The 17,309-nt window shown below is 47.2% G+C and overlaps 1 protein-coding gene across 1 annotated transcript in view; it reads right to left on the bottom strand.

Annotated features, from left to right (window-relative positions):
• ADAMTS7 (ADAM metallopeptidase with thrombospondin type 1 motif 7) overlaps positions 1-17,309 on the bottom strand; it is a 163,231-nt gene that overhangs the window by 71,099 nt on the left and 74,823 nt on the right. Inside the window, exons 9-11 of the mRNA XM_069071387.1 lie at positions 5,430-5,574; positions 3,847-3,939; positions 408-553 (exon numbers count right to left, since the gene is read on the bottom strand). Of these exons, the coding sequence (XP_068927488.1) occupies positions 408-553; positions 3,847-3,939; positions 5,430-5,574 (384 nt within the window). The remainder of the gene's footprint in view (positions 1-407; positions 554-3,846; positions 3,940-5,429; positions 5,575-17,309) is intronic.

Genomic DNA, 17,309 nt, shown 5'->3' with positions numbered 1-17,309 from the left:
GGGAAGGGTGGGCCAGAAGTTTGTCCCACTAAAGGGCTGAGAGATGGTCCAGGGAACTCTAGACAGTTCTCAGGATTGTGGTATCTACAGCTGGAAGGAATACTAGGAATTGTCTAGACCAACCCATTCCTTTACTGTCCGAGGGACCTTGGAAAAATTGGGTCTTGATGACTTCATCTGTAAAATGGGGGAATTGGAATAGATGGTCTCTAAAATTCCTTCCAGATGGAATAGGCACAGACAAGAAGCACCCAAGTCGAGAAGACAATAAGAGGTTGCTGCAATCAGCCCTGATGGAGAGACCCCCCACACCGGTGATTATGGAACTCTCAGTCTCTCCAAGACTGAATGGCAGGCCTTCCCTCCTTCCATCCCTCATACCTCTCAAAGCAAAGCTTAGCTCTTACGTGGGGTTGCTGCATTGTCTCTCTGAACTCTGCACGCCCACACCACAGCTTCGGGAGCAGCTGGACCAGGAACTCCAGCCAGCCCAGGCTCCATCCACAGCATCGGGCCGGAAGCCCACAGACACACACTCCCCGTTGAAACACCACTGCCAAGAGGCACACAGAGAAAGGGCACACATGAGCATGAGGAGTTGGGGTGGTGGCATCTCCAGGGAAGTCATCCAAGAGGGGAAGAAACAGGGATCGGTTTAACACCCAACTGGCCAGGCCCAATCTTTCTCAGGCTGGGGATTAAAGATAAGACCAGTGCTTGGGTAAACAGGCGCAGGAGAACAATTTACAGGAAATCAAGTAAAGAAAAACAAGATTGAAACCTTCAGAACTCTGATACCTTCTCACCTCTTGCTAGAGAGGTGGTGGCCTAGGGGGCAGAATGGGACATATGTTGTCAAATGCTTACTTAAACTATACTTAACTGTTATAAGAGAGGGTTCTATTGGGGTTGGGGAGTAAATAGAAAGTTACAGTTTTTTTTTAAAGAAAAGAAAAAAGGTAAGGTAAGAGCAATTCTGTCCCTTGGGTCAAGATCCAATAAATGCATCTTGATTAGGCCAATGCAGAATTCATTTGGGGGTGGAGGGAATGTTGGGAAATTTCATGTAAAAATCTCATAGCTGGTGATATAAATATCCTCTCTGGTGCTCCTTGGGGAATACAGAGACCCTGGAACCCAAAGACAGAAGGGCTATGGACACCACATTAAGGGAGAAAGCACAGGACAGAGTTTCACTTAGGGGTACAGCCAGGTGGGGAAAGAAGCTTACCATCTGATAATTTCCTATTTTAATTAAATGTTCTTGCTGACTATTTTCTAAAGTCAGGTGTTTCTACCTACCATAATACCACTGCTGTCAGTAGTCTTAAAATTTTGGCAATCTGGGACAAAGGCTCAATTGCCCCACCCTAGGTATAGCCCTGGTCCCAACTCTACCACAATCAAGTCAAGTCACTTCTGTTGGTGGGCCTAGGTTGTTTTATCTGAAAAATGAAGAGTTTAGGCCAGATCCCCTTCCTGCTCTGATCAGCTAAGATCCTGCTGGTTCCTGACCTCTGGGTAGGAGACTCAGGGGAGGCCCCTGCAGCCAATAGTGAGGCTCAAGAGGACCTGGTCACCTGAGTAGTTTTCCCTATGTGTCGGGGACATGGTCTCCTACGTGTCTTGTGGGATGGGACCTGCTGCTGGCAGCCTGAGGTCTTGGGCACAGAATACCAAGGCTGGGTAACAGGAGGCAGTGTGGTATTTGGAGTCAAGCAGAACTCGGTTTGAATCTTGGGTCTGCACTTCCTACCTACGTGCATCTGGGGGCACTAAGTCACTTAATCCCTCTGGGCTGCAGTTTCCTCATCCATAAAATAGGTGAGTTTCACAAGATGACCTTGAAGTTGACCTTCAAGACTTAAGCCTATTGTTCAATGATGACAAGGACAGAGGCACTTCCATCCTTAACTAGCCCTTCTGACTCCTCCCTCTTCTCTTGGGCATGCCTGGGTCAGAGATCATCAGACCCTGAAAGCCCCAAACACATGACCTCAGATGGGAGTTTCTCTCATTACCATGTGGTCTACTGATTGCCTTGGGAGTTCAGTGCTGACAAGGGGTGGGTTTGATGTATATAATTGTATCTCAAACTCCCAGCCGGAAGGTGGGTGCTGGGCATACGTGGTATCTTTGAAAGGCTGTCAACACTGTCTGGAAGGATGATAGGGGTGGGCTTGGGGGGACTGGGTAAGCACATCTGAAGTGGCTGTCTAGCTTCCCCGAGTGAGTGTGGGGATAATGGGGAACTATGGCGGATGGCCCCATTGCAGGGTAGTGTCTCTTTCAAGCTATGTGGTCTGGAGACGCCCTGAGAACAAGGAGCAGGGGGCTGAACTCCTATGTGGAACCCAGTCAACCCTGAAGGAAAAAAACCAGCTGAAGGTGTTAAATGGGTAGATGGGGGTGGGGTCAGAGAAGTTGGTGACACTGAGGGGTCACGCTGGTTATGAGACAGAGACAGGGCAGTGGTGGTAGACAGAGCCAACCCTATGCATTGGCAGAATAGGTAGGTGGGTGTCTGCTATGTGAAAGGGGAATCAGGAAGTCCAACCCCCCCCCCCCCCGCCACACACACTGTAGAGTAGACATTCACACATTAATATGTGAATCATTGCACTGAGGATAAACACAGAGAGAATGGGTATTTGTGAGCAGAGAGGAGCTAGAACATCCACATCTCCCGTGAGAACATCCCAGGGAGAAGGCAAGCGTGGCCTCATTAGTAGTCACTTGTTTTTTCTCAGGCAAGGAATTAACTAAGAACGGGGCCAGCGTTGGGAAAATGAAGGGGCAGAGAAGAACGATTTCCACAACGTAACAAGATCGCTCCATTGCCATCCATGATGCCTTCTTTCACTTGGCAGAGAAGGTACAAGATGGCCCCGTGGCTAAGAGGTGAAGGATGAGGCCTAATCTTTCAGACACGGTCTGCGTGACATTCTGTTTTGTTTAAGTATTTGTTACAAGAGAAGTTTCTATCAGAGGAAGGGGAAATAGGCATTTATTGCTAAACCTCCTACACAAGTCTGTCTTGGTACCAAGAACCTTGTCATTAGTTACTCCTTTGGATTAAGGCACGCATTATGCCTTTATCCCTCATTAACACATTCATGTGAATTCTTTGAGTCTTTTCAACCATGCTGAGATCAGGTCCAGGATCGGGGTACTCAGAAGCAAGGGCTGGCTTGAACCAGAGGTTGTGTGTGACTAAAGGCTGTGGGGAAGAATTCAACTTTTTTTTTTTCAGCTCCATAATATTTTCAGCCCCATAATACTCTCCAAATCCTACCCTTCTCTTCTAAAAGGAGGAATGTCATCTGGCATTTACTAACCCCAGTGTAAAAATGTCCTTCACTGAAGAGTCAGTTGAGGAGACTTTGGGGGATCAGATTCAGTGTGTCTGAATCCAGCTCCCTGGCATGGCTATGGTCATGCACAGGCCCTTCCATGGTGAGGTAATACCCAAGGGCATCAAGCTGACCTGGGGTGATCCAAGGTAGCTTTGGGCCAACTTCTCTTTGGTTTATTTTCTACTTTGCCCCATGATGTTTCAGGGTGAAAGGACAAAGCAACTTGCCTCAAGGGTCATAGGCCTCTACCCTAGATTAAAAGAGGGGAAGTGGGGAGGGCGGAGGACCCTCCTCTCCGATTCCATGAATGGTGTCAATGACCTGAAGCTATGGACACTTTACTTCTTGGAGCCAATTGGGGGAAGATCCTCTGCATTCTAGACACAAGGCCAGGAGACCCTAGCCCGAGGTCCTCCCTCTTACTCACTCCATGCTGGCATCTCCCTGCCTCCCCTCCCACCAATGCCCACACCTGCCCTTGTGCTCCCACCTTATTCTCACCACATCGGGTGCCGTCCACAGCAGCGTCCAACTTGGAGTGACAGGTGGTCCCCACAGAACACCACAGGGTATTGCAGACATTCTGTGGAGAACAAGCCCGGGGTAGGAAGCAGCTCAAGGTGCCAGGTCCCTGAGTGGCCAGGCTATTACTGGACCACTCTCCTTCTTCCTGTCTCCTACCGTCCCATTCTTCAAGGTTCTTCTTCTCCAGAAAGTCTCCCCTGCCCATTTCAACCCTCCCTGGCCTCCCTCTCTCCTTTCAATGCCTGTGCTTGTAGTCTCCAGCTCACCATTTAGTTCTTCAGGTATATGTGACCACCTGTGGTAGTTGTCATTTGGCATGCTGGTTAGTAGACCAGGAGCTCCTTAAAATCAGGAAGTCTTTTTTTTTGTCTTTGTATTTATGGCACCTAGCCCACTGCCTGGAACACAGTAGGTCCTTAATAAAGGTTGTTGATAAATCTGGTAAGTCTTGCCCCCTATCTAGACCAGGAGCTCCCAAAGGAAAGGGGCTGAGTCTCCTTCTATGGTTTCTCCTGTAGGAGAGCTGAGCAGAGAGTTGAACACATAGTAGGTGATCATGAATAGAAATGAATCATAGGATTTTAGAGCCGATAGGGCCCTTAGAGAGCACCAAATCCAGCCCTAGAGATCACTGCATCTGACCCCTTCACTCCCCAGAGAAGGAAACTGAAGCCAAAAGAGAGGAAGAACTCACTCAAGGTCATAAAGGAGAAGCAATCAGGCACCTGCAAATGACTAGTAGGGGGTCATGGGCCTAGAGAGGAGCTATCATGGCAAACAGAGAAAAAGCAGGCTTCTGACCCTGGCCTTTGGAGTCCAAATCTGAGTCCCTCCCCAGCCCCCCATGATTCTTCTTCTCCTTTCCCTTTCTGTCCCCCACCCCTAATTTCCCTGCAGGATGGGTGGCAGTGGGGACCTTCCTGCTCAAAGGTAGCTGTTGAATAATTTAACATCAGGACATTTGGGGGAGACTCACTGGGGACAGGTTTTCCTACCCAAACCCACCATTTCCTCTCCACTTACTCCAGGAATGAATCACAAACTGGGTTACAGCTTGTTTTTGTATCATCTACTGAGCTAAGAATTACTTTTACATTTTTAAATACAATAAAACTTTACTTAAAAATATAGAAAACATTCTTAGCTCTGGGCCAGCCCCCCAAATCACCAGCCCTCCTGCAATTTACAATACCTGCTATAACCTAAAGCACAGGCATTTAAATCTATCTTGGATTCCTTCTCAGAATAATGTTTTTAAAGAAATGAAGGAAATTTCAATAACAAGTTAGTGAAAATAAAAATGTATTATTTTTTTTTCCTAAGATCAGATTCCCTGAAAACAGGGTCCATGGACCCCAGGTAAAGAATCCAGGTTCTAGATAAAAGTCTAGATCAGAAATAGATTTAGATCTGCCCATTTCAAGGACGCTCACAGTCCTTCTCTTGCCCCTTCAGGTCCCCTCCTCCTCTGTGCCCAGCAGCTTTCAGAGCCCCAGTACCCCTGACTCCCTGCTGACTGACAGCTTCCTGAGGGTCAGTCCGACTTACATCCATGTCATCACAGAAGGTGGAATAGGCTCCATACTGGAGGCGGCATTGGTGGCTCACATCATAAAGAACGCCTGGTGGGACGATGGGGAAGTCAATCACATCGTTAGCAGGCGGGTCATCCAGGCACAGGCCCCATCCTCGGCTGAAAAGAGAAGAGAAGCAGCAGGTCAGAGCCAGGGACCACCCTGCAGGGGCAGAGGGAGAAGAATCAGCTCCTCAGAGGGTCCTGGGGCCCCTTCTTGATCTGACAGTCTGATGGCCTCTGGGCCAGAAACCCAGCTGAGACATGATGACTGCAGAGTGTGCAAGCCTAGAGGGCCAAGTGAAATAAAATGGGTGTTACCCCTGCTGTGTGTCACCTAGGTGGTATGGGCAGGTAGAAGGGAGGGGAGGGGAGAGACATGAGCCCCATCCAGAGAAGGATGCTGCCCTGTTGGTCCATATCCAACAAGAAAGAGCACTTGGTTTGTGGGCACTCATCCTTGTGACCTGATATCCCAGGGGCTGAACACCTGAATAAGGCAGCAAGTAGCTTTCCCCAGCCCTGTGGGTCCCACAGGCCAATGACTTTGTCAAGCACACTACATTCCCACACGGAGTGTGGATACTTTCCCTTCCTAATGGTTTTGACTCCTTCCCAGGTTGTTCAAAATGGTTCTTCAGAACCAGCCTGCTTTTAATGGAACCTGGGAGCCCAATGGAGAATCCAGAGCCTGCCTGGAGGTCAAGGGCAGCCATCTCTGCAAGCTCCCTTTACATGGCTCCCCCCAAATTCTGACTACAGCCATACTGGACAAGCTCCTGATGGCACCCCAGAATGTCAGGTCCCCAAAGGTAGGGTCCCTCGTGGGTCAGTCCGTATCCCCAGCCCTAGCAGAGTGTGATACATTTTGGATCCGAGTGCTCAGCACAGCGCCTGATCCATTTCCCCCCAAATACCAGATGGATTTTTTGCACATAAGAGGCAAGAAAATGCTAGTATTTTTCCTTTTTCTCCTTCTTGGGCAAAACCCACTTATTCTACTATCATCTACAGAGAAACTTTCTTATCCAGTATTAGCTCTGTAGATTTGATTTCTAACTGTGAAATGCCTCCCCTAACAGAATACGGCATTGGGTTCTGCACTTTTTAGATGTCCTTATTAGTTTCCATTTGAATTTCACTTCTTCAATTAGGTAACTTGATCTGAATTGGAGCCTCTGTCTTGTCATCCACCTCCATGAAAAGGACAAGCCATCCACTGCTTACAGTTACAGTCTCATTTTTTTGCTTCCGCTATGACTGACCTGTTTCTGAGTAATATACATAATGACAGTCGGTGTCACGGAAGAATACCTCTGTTAATCCCAAAAGAAGCAAAACATACTTTTGTTATACGTTAAATGAATAAATGCTTATTGACTGACTGCCTGTATCCCACAGCCTTTCCTCGAAATAATCCCCTCTCCTGACCCCAATGTGCTCATCTCCACATACAAAAAGCCTAGCCCTCCTTCAAAATGATACTGACCCCTTTCTAGGGTGCTCTAAGGTTTACAAGTCAGTCAGCTAGCATTTATTGAGTGCCTGCTGTGTGCTGGACACTATACTAAGCATTGGGTCAGGGCAGGACCAAGGTCTCTCTGGCTTTGTCCCCATATCTCTGTTTAGACACTACTGGGAGCCAAGGAGATTCTGGCCAAAGGGTCTTCCAAGCTGGGCAGGAAACGAGGAGAAGGGAGGGGAAGAGTGATGAAATTTTGAGCTTCTGTTTCTTGGCTCCAACTTCCCAGGTCACAGTCCTTTTCCCTCAAGAGCTCCATGCGCTGAATAGCACCGTCATCTCCACTTTACAAATGAGGTAAAGCAACATGAAGCTTGGGACGGAGCCCAGGTTCTCTGACTCCCAATCCAATGTTCTCTCCATCGGACCGTACTCAGAACCACTGACAATCCTGAGCCACCTCCCCCACGAAGCTCCCATGCCCTCTCCCTGTCTCACCTTCCCACGTGGCCCAGATCACACCCTGAACATCCACAGCCTTACCACGGAGGTCCTTGCATCTGGGGCCAGCTCTGTAAGATTCATCTTGTACAACTTAATACTCTTCTCCACCCCCAAACACCAAGCACTGTGCACCTTGCTGAACATTCGCTGAGAGGCCACCAGGCTGAGTGTCTAGGGTTCCCCTCCTCCTCCCGCTTACATGGGATGGGGCCATCTGGGCAAGTTCCTCTCAGGGTCCTTGGGCACCAGTTCACTTTCCTGGGGCTGAAAGCCATCCCAGAATTCACACTGAATGTGAGGGCAATGTTCCATTAAAATCAACATGTGTTTTTAAACTTTATAATTTATTATATTATGCATTATTATTTATTATGTTTACTAAGACCCTTCTGTGGGCTGTGTACTATGCTGGGGGAAGAACATACAAAGACAAAAAAACAACCCCTGCCCTCAAGGAGCTTACATTCCACCAGGGAATACAACATGAATAGATAAAACTAAGATAATTTGAGGAGGGAGAGAGAACACTAAAAAAGGGGATGGGGGTGCAAGATCGGAGGACTCCTTTCCCCTCTAGTGAAAGGCAAGATCTCAATACTCAAAACCTGTAAGGTCCCAGCTGAGGTCCTCATTAGTCTCTGCTGCCTTCCTGGTGTGACGGGAAAGGGTGGGGTATCTGGGCTGATACTCCTTCCATTGACCAACAGAGAAATAGAACAGTGGGTCCAGGAATCTGCAGCCAAGGTCACATCCTTGGTTCCACAGCTGGATTAGCTCCAGAAGTCCAGCCCAGTGAGAATTTCACAAGAGTGGAGCAAGGGGGGACCTAAAGAGAGGGGGAGTGAAGGGGAGGCCAGAGAGGGAAAAGCAAATGTTTAGAAAACTTCCCAAAGAAATCTGCAAGCATGCTTAAGATGCCACAGTTTGTGACCTGGGAAGTTGGGGCCAAGAAAGAGAAGCTGAGTATTTGATTAATCTCCCCTTCCCCTCCCCACATTCCCTTCCCTAGCTTGGAAGACTCTGGCAAAAATCCCCTTGGCTCCCAGTAAAGGTTAAATAGAGATATGGGGACAGAGGCAGAGGGATCCTGGTCCTGCCCTAACTCAGTGCTTGCTACAGTGCCCGCACATAGTAGGTATTTAATAAATGCTGACTGTCTCAGTTCCTTCATGTCCTCCTGCTTCCCTGGAAAAGATGCTGTCTATGCGGCAAGCAAGGAGATAGGAGATTTGAAGTCAAGCAATGAAACTAATTGATGACAGTCTTCCAAGTTCCCCAGTGCCCAACAAACACCAGAGCCAGTTAGCCTAGAGTCCCAGTGTCTATAGTTTACTCTGCTTCAGATAATACATAAATAAAGAAAGGCCATCATTTGCAAGAGTCCTGGTGACACCAAACTCTCTAGTTAGACATGGGTACAGTCTTAAGAAAGGCTCTAACCTCATCAAGCATTAGCTGGTTCCTACTTGACAACCCCCATGCTCCCCCCATTCCCTCCCCACTTCACATGGGGGGAAGGTGCCCAAGGTCACTTTTGGTACCCAAGGTCACACAGCCAGCAAGAATCTATGGTCAGATTTTAACTCATTTCATCATTACTCCACATCTAGGGAGGTTAAGCCCCAAGGTCACCTTTCCTTATCTGTAAAATGGGGAGAATAATGTCACCTATAGTACAAGGTTGTTGTGACCATCAAATGAGACAAGTATATAAAGTGTTTTACAAACCTTAAAGCGCTCTATAAATGCTAGCTATTATTATTATCAAAGGCAACAAAAGGAGAGGAAAAAACATCGCTAAAACTGATGAATGTGTTGCAGAGGTCTGCAGTGTACCTCTCACCTCTGGAAAAAAGTGGGTTGGGGGGGCGGTTATCTCCTCATCTCTCCTGGGGCCAGGTTTGTTCCTTGTTATTTTGCAACATTTGCTTTTGGTTTTTTTTGGGGGATGGTTCTTTCCATTTACATTCTATCTTAGTCGTTATTTATGTTGTTTCCTTGGCTCTCCTCCCTTCAATCTGCATCAGTTCATACAGATCTTCTTATACTTCTCTGTCTCCATCTTAGGTGCCATTTTTTTATAGCACAGTAAGATTCCACTGCACTCATGTACTACATTTAGCCATTCCCAGACTAGAAGGGGGAAGGAGGGCTCAGAAATGGGCTGTGTCCCACCAGCAAACATGCGCCCCTAATTTTATTTGGCGATGGGGGATAGCTCTGTTTTCTAAGCTGCAGCCTTTCACCATCATCTCATCCTATAATCAGCATTTCACACAAGAGGGAGCTGAGGCCCAGAGAGGCTAAGCCCCAAGGTCCCCTAGAGCCACGATTTAAATTCAGGGTCTCTGACTGGACTCCCAGCTCGCTGTCCCTCCCTCTCTGACCCCACCGCAGGTCTGGCTCCTTCTTTCTCCTCCCAGCTTTATTTTTGTCAGTTCCTTCCTTTAATTCTTGCAATGTGTTTGTTCGCCACTTTGTTGTCTTGGGAGAATTCTCCCTTTGTCTCTGATGTTTCTATTCATGATGTTTCATGGCCATAATACGCCTTTTTTTCCCCTAGTGTGTTATTATTGTTTCCTGATTTATTAGATTTTTAAAGGCTCTTTGGAAGATTGTTGATGTCTCAGGGAGGCAAATTCTCTCTCGTGACCTCTCATCTTCCCGGCCTGGCCACACTTTCATGAGAACAGGGGACAAGGACCCACAGAAGTTGAGGACACGAGCTCTCTGTTCCTGGGGTGGGCAATGGGTGTGGCTGAGGGGAGGGCCTGAGCAGCTCCAGCGGGGCACACAGGGCCCTGCCCTTTCAGATGACAGGGTCCCATTGATCCACCCACACCCCTGCCACAGGGCCTGACTATTTCTGCGATGATGAAGGGGTGGCCATCTGGTCTCCATCCAGAGATGGATGTAATAAGATTAGATTCTGAGGCATCCAGAGGCTCCCAGCCCAAAGCAAGGCTGGCTTCCTGGGAGCTGGTATTGAGAGACTCTCAGGCATGCTCACTTATAGGGAAAACAACCCTTGGCTTAGAGGGGCCATTGGTGACATCATTAGTCCTAGGTACCTGAGGACTCCAAACCACTCTATGTGCCCCCACAGACTGTTAAGGACCCACCTCCTCGTACCACGTTACAAGCCCAGAGCCACTGTAGAACAGCGGATGGGCCAATGAACTTTCGGTCAAGAAGATTTGGGTTCAAATCCCACCTCAGACATTCGCTAGCTGTGTGGCCATGGGCAATCACTCAATCTCTCTATTTCTCTCAGCTTCCTCACCTGTAAAATAGGCCTCTGAGGTCTCCAAAATGGCGATGCTCTGATAAGGAAACAGGCCTGGCCCATGCTGCTAGGGACAAAGAGGTCAGGACAGGCTTTGAGCAGCTGCTGCTGCTTCTCAGAGGTCCCGGTGAATCATGGATTCATAGACTGTGCGGGAAGGGACCTCCAGGATCACTCAGCCCAACCCTTCACTGCATGGATTCCAAAACGGAGACTGGTAAGCGTGGTTTACACAAGACATCACAGGCAGCAACTGGCATAACAGACTAGAACTTGAGATGCTTGATCTTCCCACCTTTCTTTCACAGGCTCACCAACAACTGGCTTTCCAAACCTCACCAAGAATGGCAACCCACTCCTCCGTGTGCAGCTAAGGAGGACTCACCCTTTAAGGTCAGTTTGAAGCCGGACCTTCTCCAGGAAGTCTTCCCAGACTACATCTGCCCACACTGACCTCTCCCTTCTCAGACTCCTGAATAGCACACAGTACTGTGCTTGGTCAAATACCGACTGGTTGTGCCCTTTAAGTGTTCACAGGGTATGTCTGTACTTCTCATTTCCTCCTGTAAGCTCCCTGGGGACAGGACGACATTTCACTGCCATCTTTTCTGGTATTTCTCCCCTTGCCCCACCCCCTTTCTAGCACAGGGTTAGATATACTCCGGGGTCAGAGAATCAGACTGAGAGGTCAAGCGGCATAACATATAAATGATGGGCTAAGGGCCAGGGAGACCTGGGTTCCAATCTCACATCCAACACTTACCAGCTGCATGACCCTGGGTAAGTGTCTTGAATGCTCTGAGCCACAGTGTCTCTGTTTATGAAATGGGACTCATAATATCGATAGTAGCTACCTCAAGGATTGTTGTGAAAATGGGTATAGATATATATGTATGCAAACACACATATGTAATAGATATGTACACATATATGTTATACATAGGTATAAACATATATAACAGGTACATCACGTATATAGTCATACATATATGCACTGTGTGACATAAGTTTTAGATACAACATTATATATGTATATGTTAGATAGATACAAATATCTAACCTTTTGCAAACCATAAGTAGCCATGCAAACATAATGATTATTTTAAAAGTAGCTGTGGCTGAGTGTATAGAGAGTTAACCCAGGAAGACCTGGTCCAAGTCCTACCTTTGACAGTTGCCAGCTGTGTGACCCTGGGTAAGTCACTTCTCCTCTTAATGTCCCAGGCAACTCTCTAAAAAATTCTCTAAGGCTGTAAATGGTAGGAGAGTAGAGTATCTACATTGGTCAAGACACTTTCCACATGGGGAATTCCTTACACCAATAAGCTGATCTAAAATTTTATTATAAATAATATTGATAACTATAAACATAAAATAGTAAAATTTTCTATCTTCCTTTAATGTTCAGCTCAGCTCAGATGCTATTAAGTTCTCTCTCTCCCTCTCCCTTTCTCTCTCTCTCTCCCCCTCTCTCCCTCTCTGTCTCTCTCTCTCTCTGTCTCTGTCTCTCTCTGTCTCTGTCTCTGTCTCTCTCTCTCCCCCTCTCTCCCTCTCTGTCTCTGTCTCTCTCTGTCTCTGTCTCTCTCTGTCTCTCTGTCTCTCTCTCTCTCTGTCTCTCTCTCTCTCTCTGTCTCTCTCTCTCTCTCTCTCTGTCTCTGTCTCTCTCTCTCTCTCCCTCTCCCTCTCTCTCTGTCTCTCTCCCCCTCTCTCCCTCTCTCTGTCTCTGTCTCTCTCTCTCTCCCCCTCTCTCTGTCTCTGTCTCTCTCTCTCTCTCTCACACACACGCTTCATAGGCAGCTACAAAATGTTCCTTTGATGCTGGTTATCATTGTTTGCTGTGGGGGGAGGAGACAAGAATTAAGGATGGAATATACACAAAACAAAGAGAGGATAGAGAGTCGGTGTTGGGGGATGACAGAAGGGATTAGTGACCATTAGAGGAGAGTCAAGAGTGAGCCTGAAGAAGTGACTAATTAAATTGAGTGAGTGAGAATATGTTCCCTAGGACATCCTGTGGTCCAGATGCTTTAGTCATGGTAGCTGATGAGTGAGCCTTGATTTGGGGGAAGGTGGGCATGAGGGCCAGGCAGACTTTGAATTCAAATCCCAGCTCAGCCTCTTACTCCCTGTATATTCTTGGGTGAAAGAAAGGGCAGCTCGGGGTAGTGGGTGAAAAGCTAGCCTTGGAGCCAGGAAGATGTCCCCTCTTGGTGATACTGGGTGGGTCACTCACCTCTCCTCGCCCCCAGGCAGCTTTCTAAGGTTGTAAACTGCCCAGTAGGAACTGATCTCAGTGGGTAGAAGAAGTTTGCTTATGCCACTGAAATTACAAGTCCAATCCAGAAAATTCAATTTCCTTAAAAGCAACCTTGGACAAATCACTTTATTTCTTTGGATCCGTTTCTTCATCTGTAAAATAAGGGAGTTGGGCCATATATTCTCCATAATGCCTGCTGGCTCTAAATCTAGAATCCCACATCCTAAAGGACAGAGATGAGAGTGAGCCTCAGGGCTCCTGCCTCCCAGCTCAGGGCTTTCTTCTGTGCACACCGCCTTGCCCATACTTGCTCCATAAATGGTGCTCACATAGACAATTCCCCTGTTGACAAAGTTGGAGGTAGACCCAGGGGATGCAAAGCAAAGATTGGGAATCTTCCCATCTCTCCTTCCCAACCAGCAGCAGTAAGAGTCTCCTCTGGGCTATAAAATGTTTTACTTCAGTGATGCTGAGACAGCCCTGTGGTTGACCGCCATTCCCTTCAGCTCTGTTTCCCCCAGCTCCCTCTGCTTCTCCTATTTCCTCTTCCCAACCCCTTTGAGCTTCAGCTAGTTTCTATAGCAACCTTCCAAACAGACATCTAGGTTAATGCATTTTTTAGTCACTGACATCTTGAGCCTTGAAGAAGGAAAAAAACAAACAAATCACAAACCTAAACCCAGTGTCTGCCTCAAAGCCTTCATAGATTTGGGGAAAAGGATTATCCCTTAGGAGGGTCTTCCAATCCCCTCCAATACAGACTCGCCATCAGCAAGCATGCTGAAAAACTCTGGATGGCTATGGGGGCCATTGCTGTCCCAGAGTAGCCTCTCCCCGAGGCTATTCTCCTAATAAAGAGAGTGACCTCAGAAAGCAGCTGAGCCCAAGGGCCCAGACTCATCCCAGACCATGGGCTTTGGGGCCTGTGGCTGTTCCCTCAGCTTAGCAAAGGAGGCTCAAGGTGCAAAGCCCCACAGAGATGATGCCTAGTGAAAGAACCATCACACCTGACGTGCATGCAGCAGCTTGCAGATAACAGAGAACTCTGGCCAGGTGCTGGTTTAGCTGGAGCGCCATACTTGTGGTCAGGGAGACCTGAGTTCAAATCCTGCTTATGAGCTGTCTGGCCCTAGATAATAGGAGCACAGATTTACAGTTGGAGGGACTTCAGACACCATCTAGTCCAACCTTGTCATTTTACAGATGAGGGTCCAGAGACATTAATTGTCCTAGGTCGCACAAGGTGGAAAAGCTAGCATTCGAACTCAAGTCCTCTGACTCCAATTCTAGCCTTCTTTCCCTGTAATGTTCTGCATTAAACCTCACTGAGGCTCAGATTCCTCATCTTAGAGCTCTGTCCATTAGTCTATCAGCTCCTTGACAGCCTTTCTTATATATCTACAACTTAGCATAGCATAGTGTCTGGTATATAGTAAGCACCTAATAAATGCCTGTTAGATCAGATTTTTGCCTTTGCTTGTGTTCTCAGTACTTAGTACAGTGTCTGGCATGCAGCAAGTGCTTAACAAATGCCTCGTTGACCTGCTTACTATAAAATGGAGAAAATAAGAAGCTAAGAGAATAAGATTGAATATATATGTATGTGTGTATATATCTATATATATAATGTCTTGCAAACCTTAAGGTGCTCTATAAATGTTCATTTTTATGTGTTACCTCACCTGATCCTTACAACCTCCTCATGAGGCAGATATGGCAGGTTTTATTATTCTCATTTCACAGATGAGTAAACTGAGGTTAAGTTAAGGGACTTGTCCAGAAAAACACAGCTCACGTCAAAAGCAAAACTCAAAGGCCGCTTTCTCCCGAGTTCTGCCCAAAGTGACGCGCTTGCCCTTCCCCACCTTGAAATCACTTAGTACTTAAGGTTCATAACAAAGGTTCTTAACCTGTTTTGGGTCCTAGCCCCCTTTCTAAGGCAGTCTGGAAAAGCCTATGGATGGACCTTATATCAAAATCATATATCTTTAAATAATTGATGGGTATGCTAAAATTCATTCCGAGATCTTAACATTCCATCCATCTTGTGTTCTTTTATATCCAGGGTCACAGAGCCTGTAAGCAGGATTTGAACTCAGGTCCCTCCAAGTTCATAAGAACCAGTTTAATATAAACCTGGGGTTTTCTCACCACAATCTGGTGAAGTACACAATACAAGCTTTATCCCCAGTTTACAGGTGGGAAAATTGAGGCTTAAAGGAACTAATTGATTTGCTCAAGGTCACACAGCTGTTAAGTGGTGGAACCAACATTAGGACCTGGGTATCCTGACTCCAAAGTCAGCATTCTTTCCCTTACACCATACAGTCTGCAAATGAATAACAGGTCTTTTTTTTAAACCTCTGGGCATTTACACCACCTCTTGCTATTTCTCTGGTTGCCTCACCTAGTCCCTGCCCAGCTCTTAGTCCAGTGCTACCCAAAGCATCAGGGGCTAGGGTGACCTTGAGAATGCACCAGACTCAGATCTGGCAAAAAAAAACTCTGAAATCTCCAGAGGACTCCAGTGTCAGACTGAGGGTATTCTGGGGTATTTTTTTTTTACTGCTTCTCTTACTAAGAGGACTCATGCCCCATTGCATAAGACTGATATTCTGTGGCCATAACCAGGTGTCTAAAGGGTCCCAGGAAATAGCTGCCTGTTTTAAATGGTCCTTTGAGTAACAAGCTTCTGTGGGCACGAGCCCAGCCCTGGGTCACCCGGGGGCTTTTGCGTGGGCCTGGCTAGTTTCACTCACGCTAAGGAACTGGAGGATAAGAAGACCACCATTCAGGCTCCGATGGATCCGATGACAGGTGGGATGGAGGGCTTTAGACAATTCCATTTGCTACCTAAGGGATAGTTAATCTAATTTGTGGAGGGAGTGTGGCTTGGGGGACAGAGTGCTGTACTTGGGGTCAGGGCTACTTGAGTTAAGATCTTGCCTGACACCAATTGTGTGATTATTGCTAAGTGACTTGGCCATCTCTGAGTCACACCTAATTCTCTAAGACTTAATGATAGGTTTATATATTTAATATAGTTTATGCATTTAATTATGGGTTATAGATAGGCCAGTGGATAGAGTACTGGGCCTGGAATCTGAAAGACCTGAGCTCAAATCCAAGCTTAGAAAATGGCTAGCTGTGTGACCCTGGGAAAGTTGCCTAACCTCTGTCTGCCTCAGTTTCCTCAACTGTAAACAGAGATGATGATAATACCAACTTCCTCAAAGGGTTAAAATAAGGATCAAATAATTAATATTTATAAAGCACTTTGCACACATGTAAGCATTGATATAAATGCTAGCATTATTCACTGAGATCACAGATTTTTGACAATTGGACCCCCTCCTCCTCTTCCTCCTCAATGATAATTATAACTGCCAATCATAACTGCCAGTCCCTGTGCTAAGCACTTTACAATCATTCCATTTGACCTTCTTAGGTCTCCTGGGCCTAAGGAAGCTGTCACTAACTTTGGGACTCAGATCTATCATTTTCCAGTCCTTCTGTAGTTTCTGTGGCCCAGGCTCAATCTCTCTGGGCCTCTGCAAAGTGAAAGGGGTCTCTGAGGTCCTTCTAGCTCCAGATGTGGGTCCTATGACTTCTAGGCTCTCCCGCCATGGCCCATCACACAAGATGTCCTCAGGCGAACGCACAAGCAAAGGAGAACATAAACACAGAAGTGCAAGCCAAGCTGTCTAGGTAACACCCTGGAGGCATATGGCTAGGCCAGAAGAGGCTCCATCTGCCTTTGATTCTACTTAGAGTCAAGGCTAAGTTAGGAGCAGCAGCCCCAAGGTCTTGGCACCCCCCCCTTCATCTGCTGCTTACAGGAAGCCTCGGAGTAGGAGAGGCTGGTGCCCACCCTAGGCTGATGGCAGCAGCTGCTGCCCCTTGCTCCCACACCTGACTTCCTTTTCCTCCTTGATTGCAGGAATGTGATAGATGGGCCTTTTGGTTCCTTGTTTTATATCAATCTTTCCAAAACACTGAAGCATTTCCAAAGCGCTGAAGCTGAAGGAGGCCGACCTCTTTTATGCCTCAGACCATGGAGCCTAGGAGAGCCCATTGAGTATTTCTTTGCTGATGAGAATCCCAGAGGACCTCAGGCTCACCGTGAAGGCCCAGAACCCTCACAGTCACACTGTAAGCTCCTTGAGGGCAGGCACTGTCTTTTGACTCTTTGCATCCCCAGGGCTTAGGCACATTTAAATAGTGTTTACTGACTGCTGGCCTGGGTGGCTTTGGAGGAGTCATGGATGGTGCTGATGGTCAGCAATCTCTCTGTAACTTAAGAGTCTTGAAGGGGGGACTGGGGCACTGAGAGGTTAAATGATTTG

Source organism: Petaurus breviceps, unplaced genomic scaffold, assembly GCF_028583685.1.
Source record: "Petaurus breviceps papuanus isolate PSGF00001 unplaced genomic scaffold, PetGlider_PUasm1.0 90825, whole genome shotgun sequence".
Lineage (NCBI taxonomy): Eukaryota > Metazoa > Chordata > Mammalia > Diprotodontia > Petauridae > Petaurus > Petaurus breviceps.
Note: the sequence above shows the minus strand (reverse complement) of the source record. Positions and strands in the feature narration are given on the sequence as shown.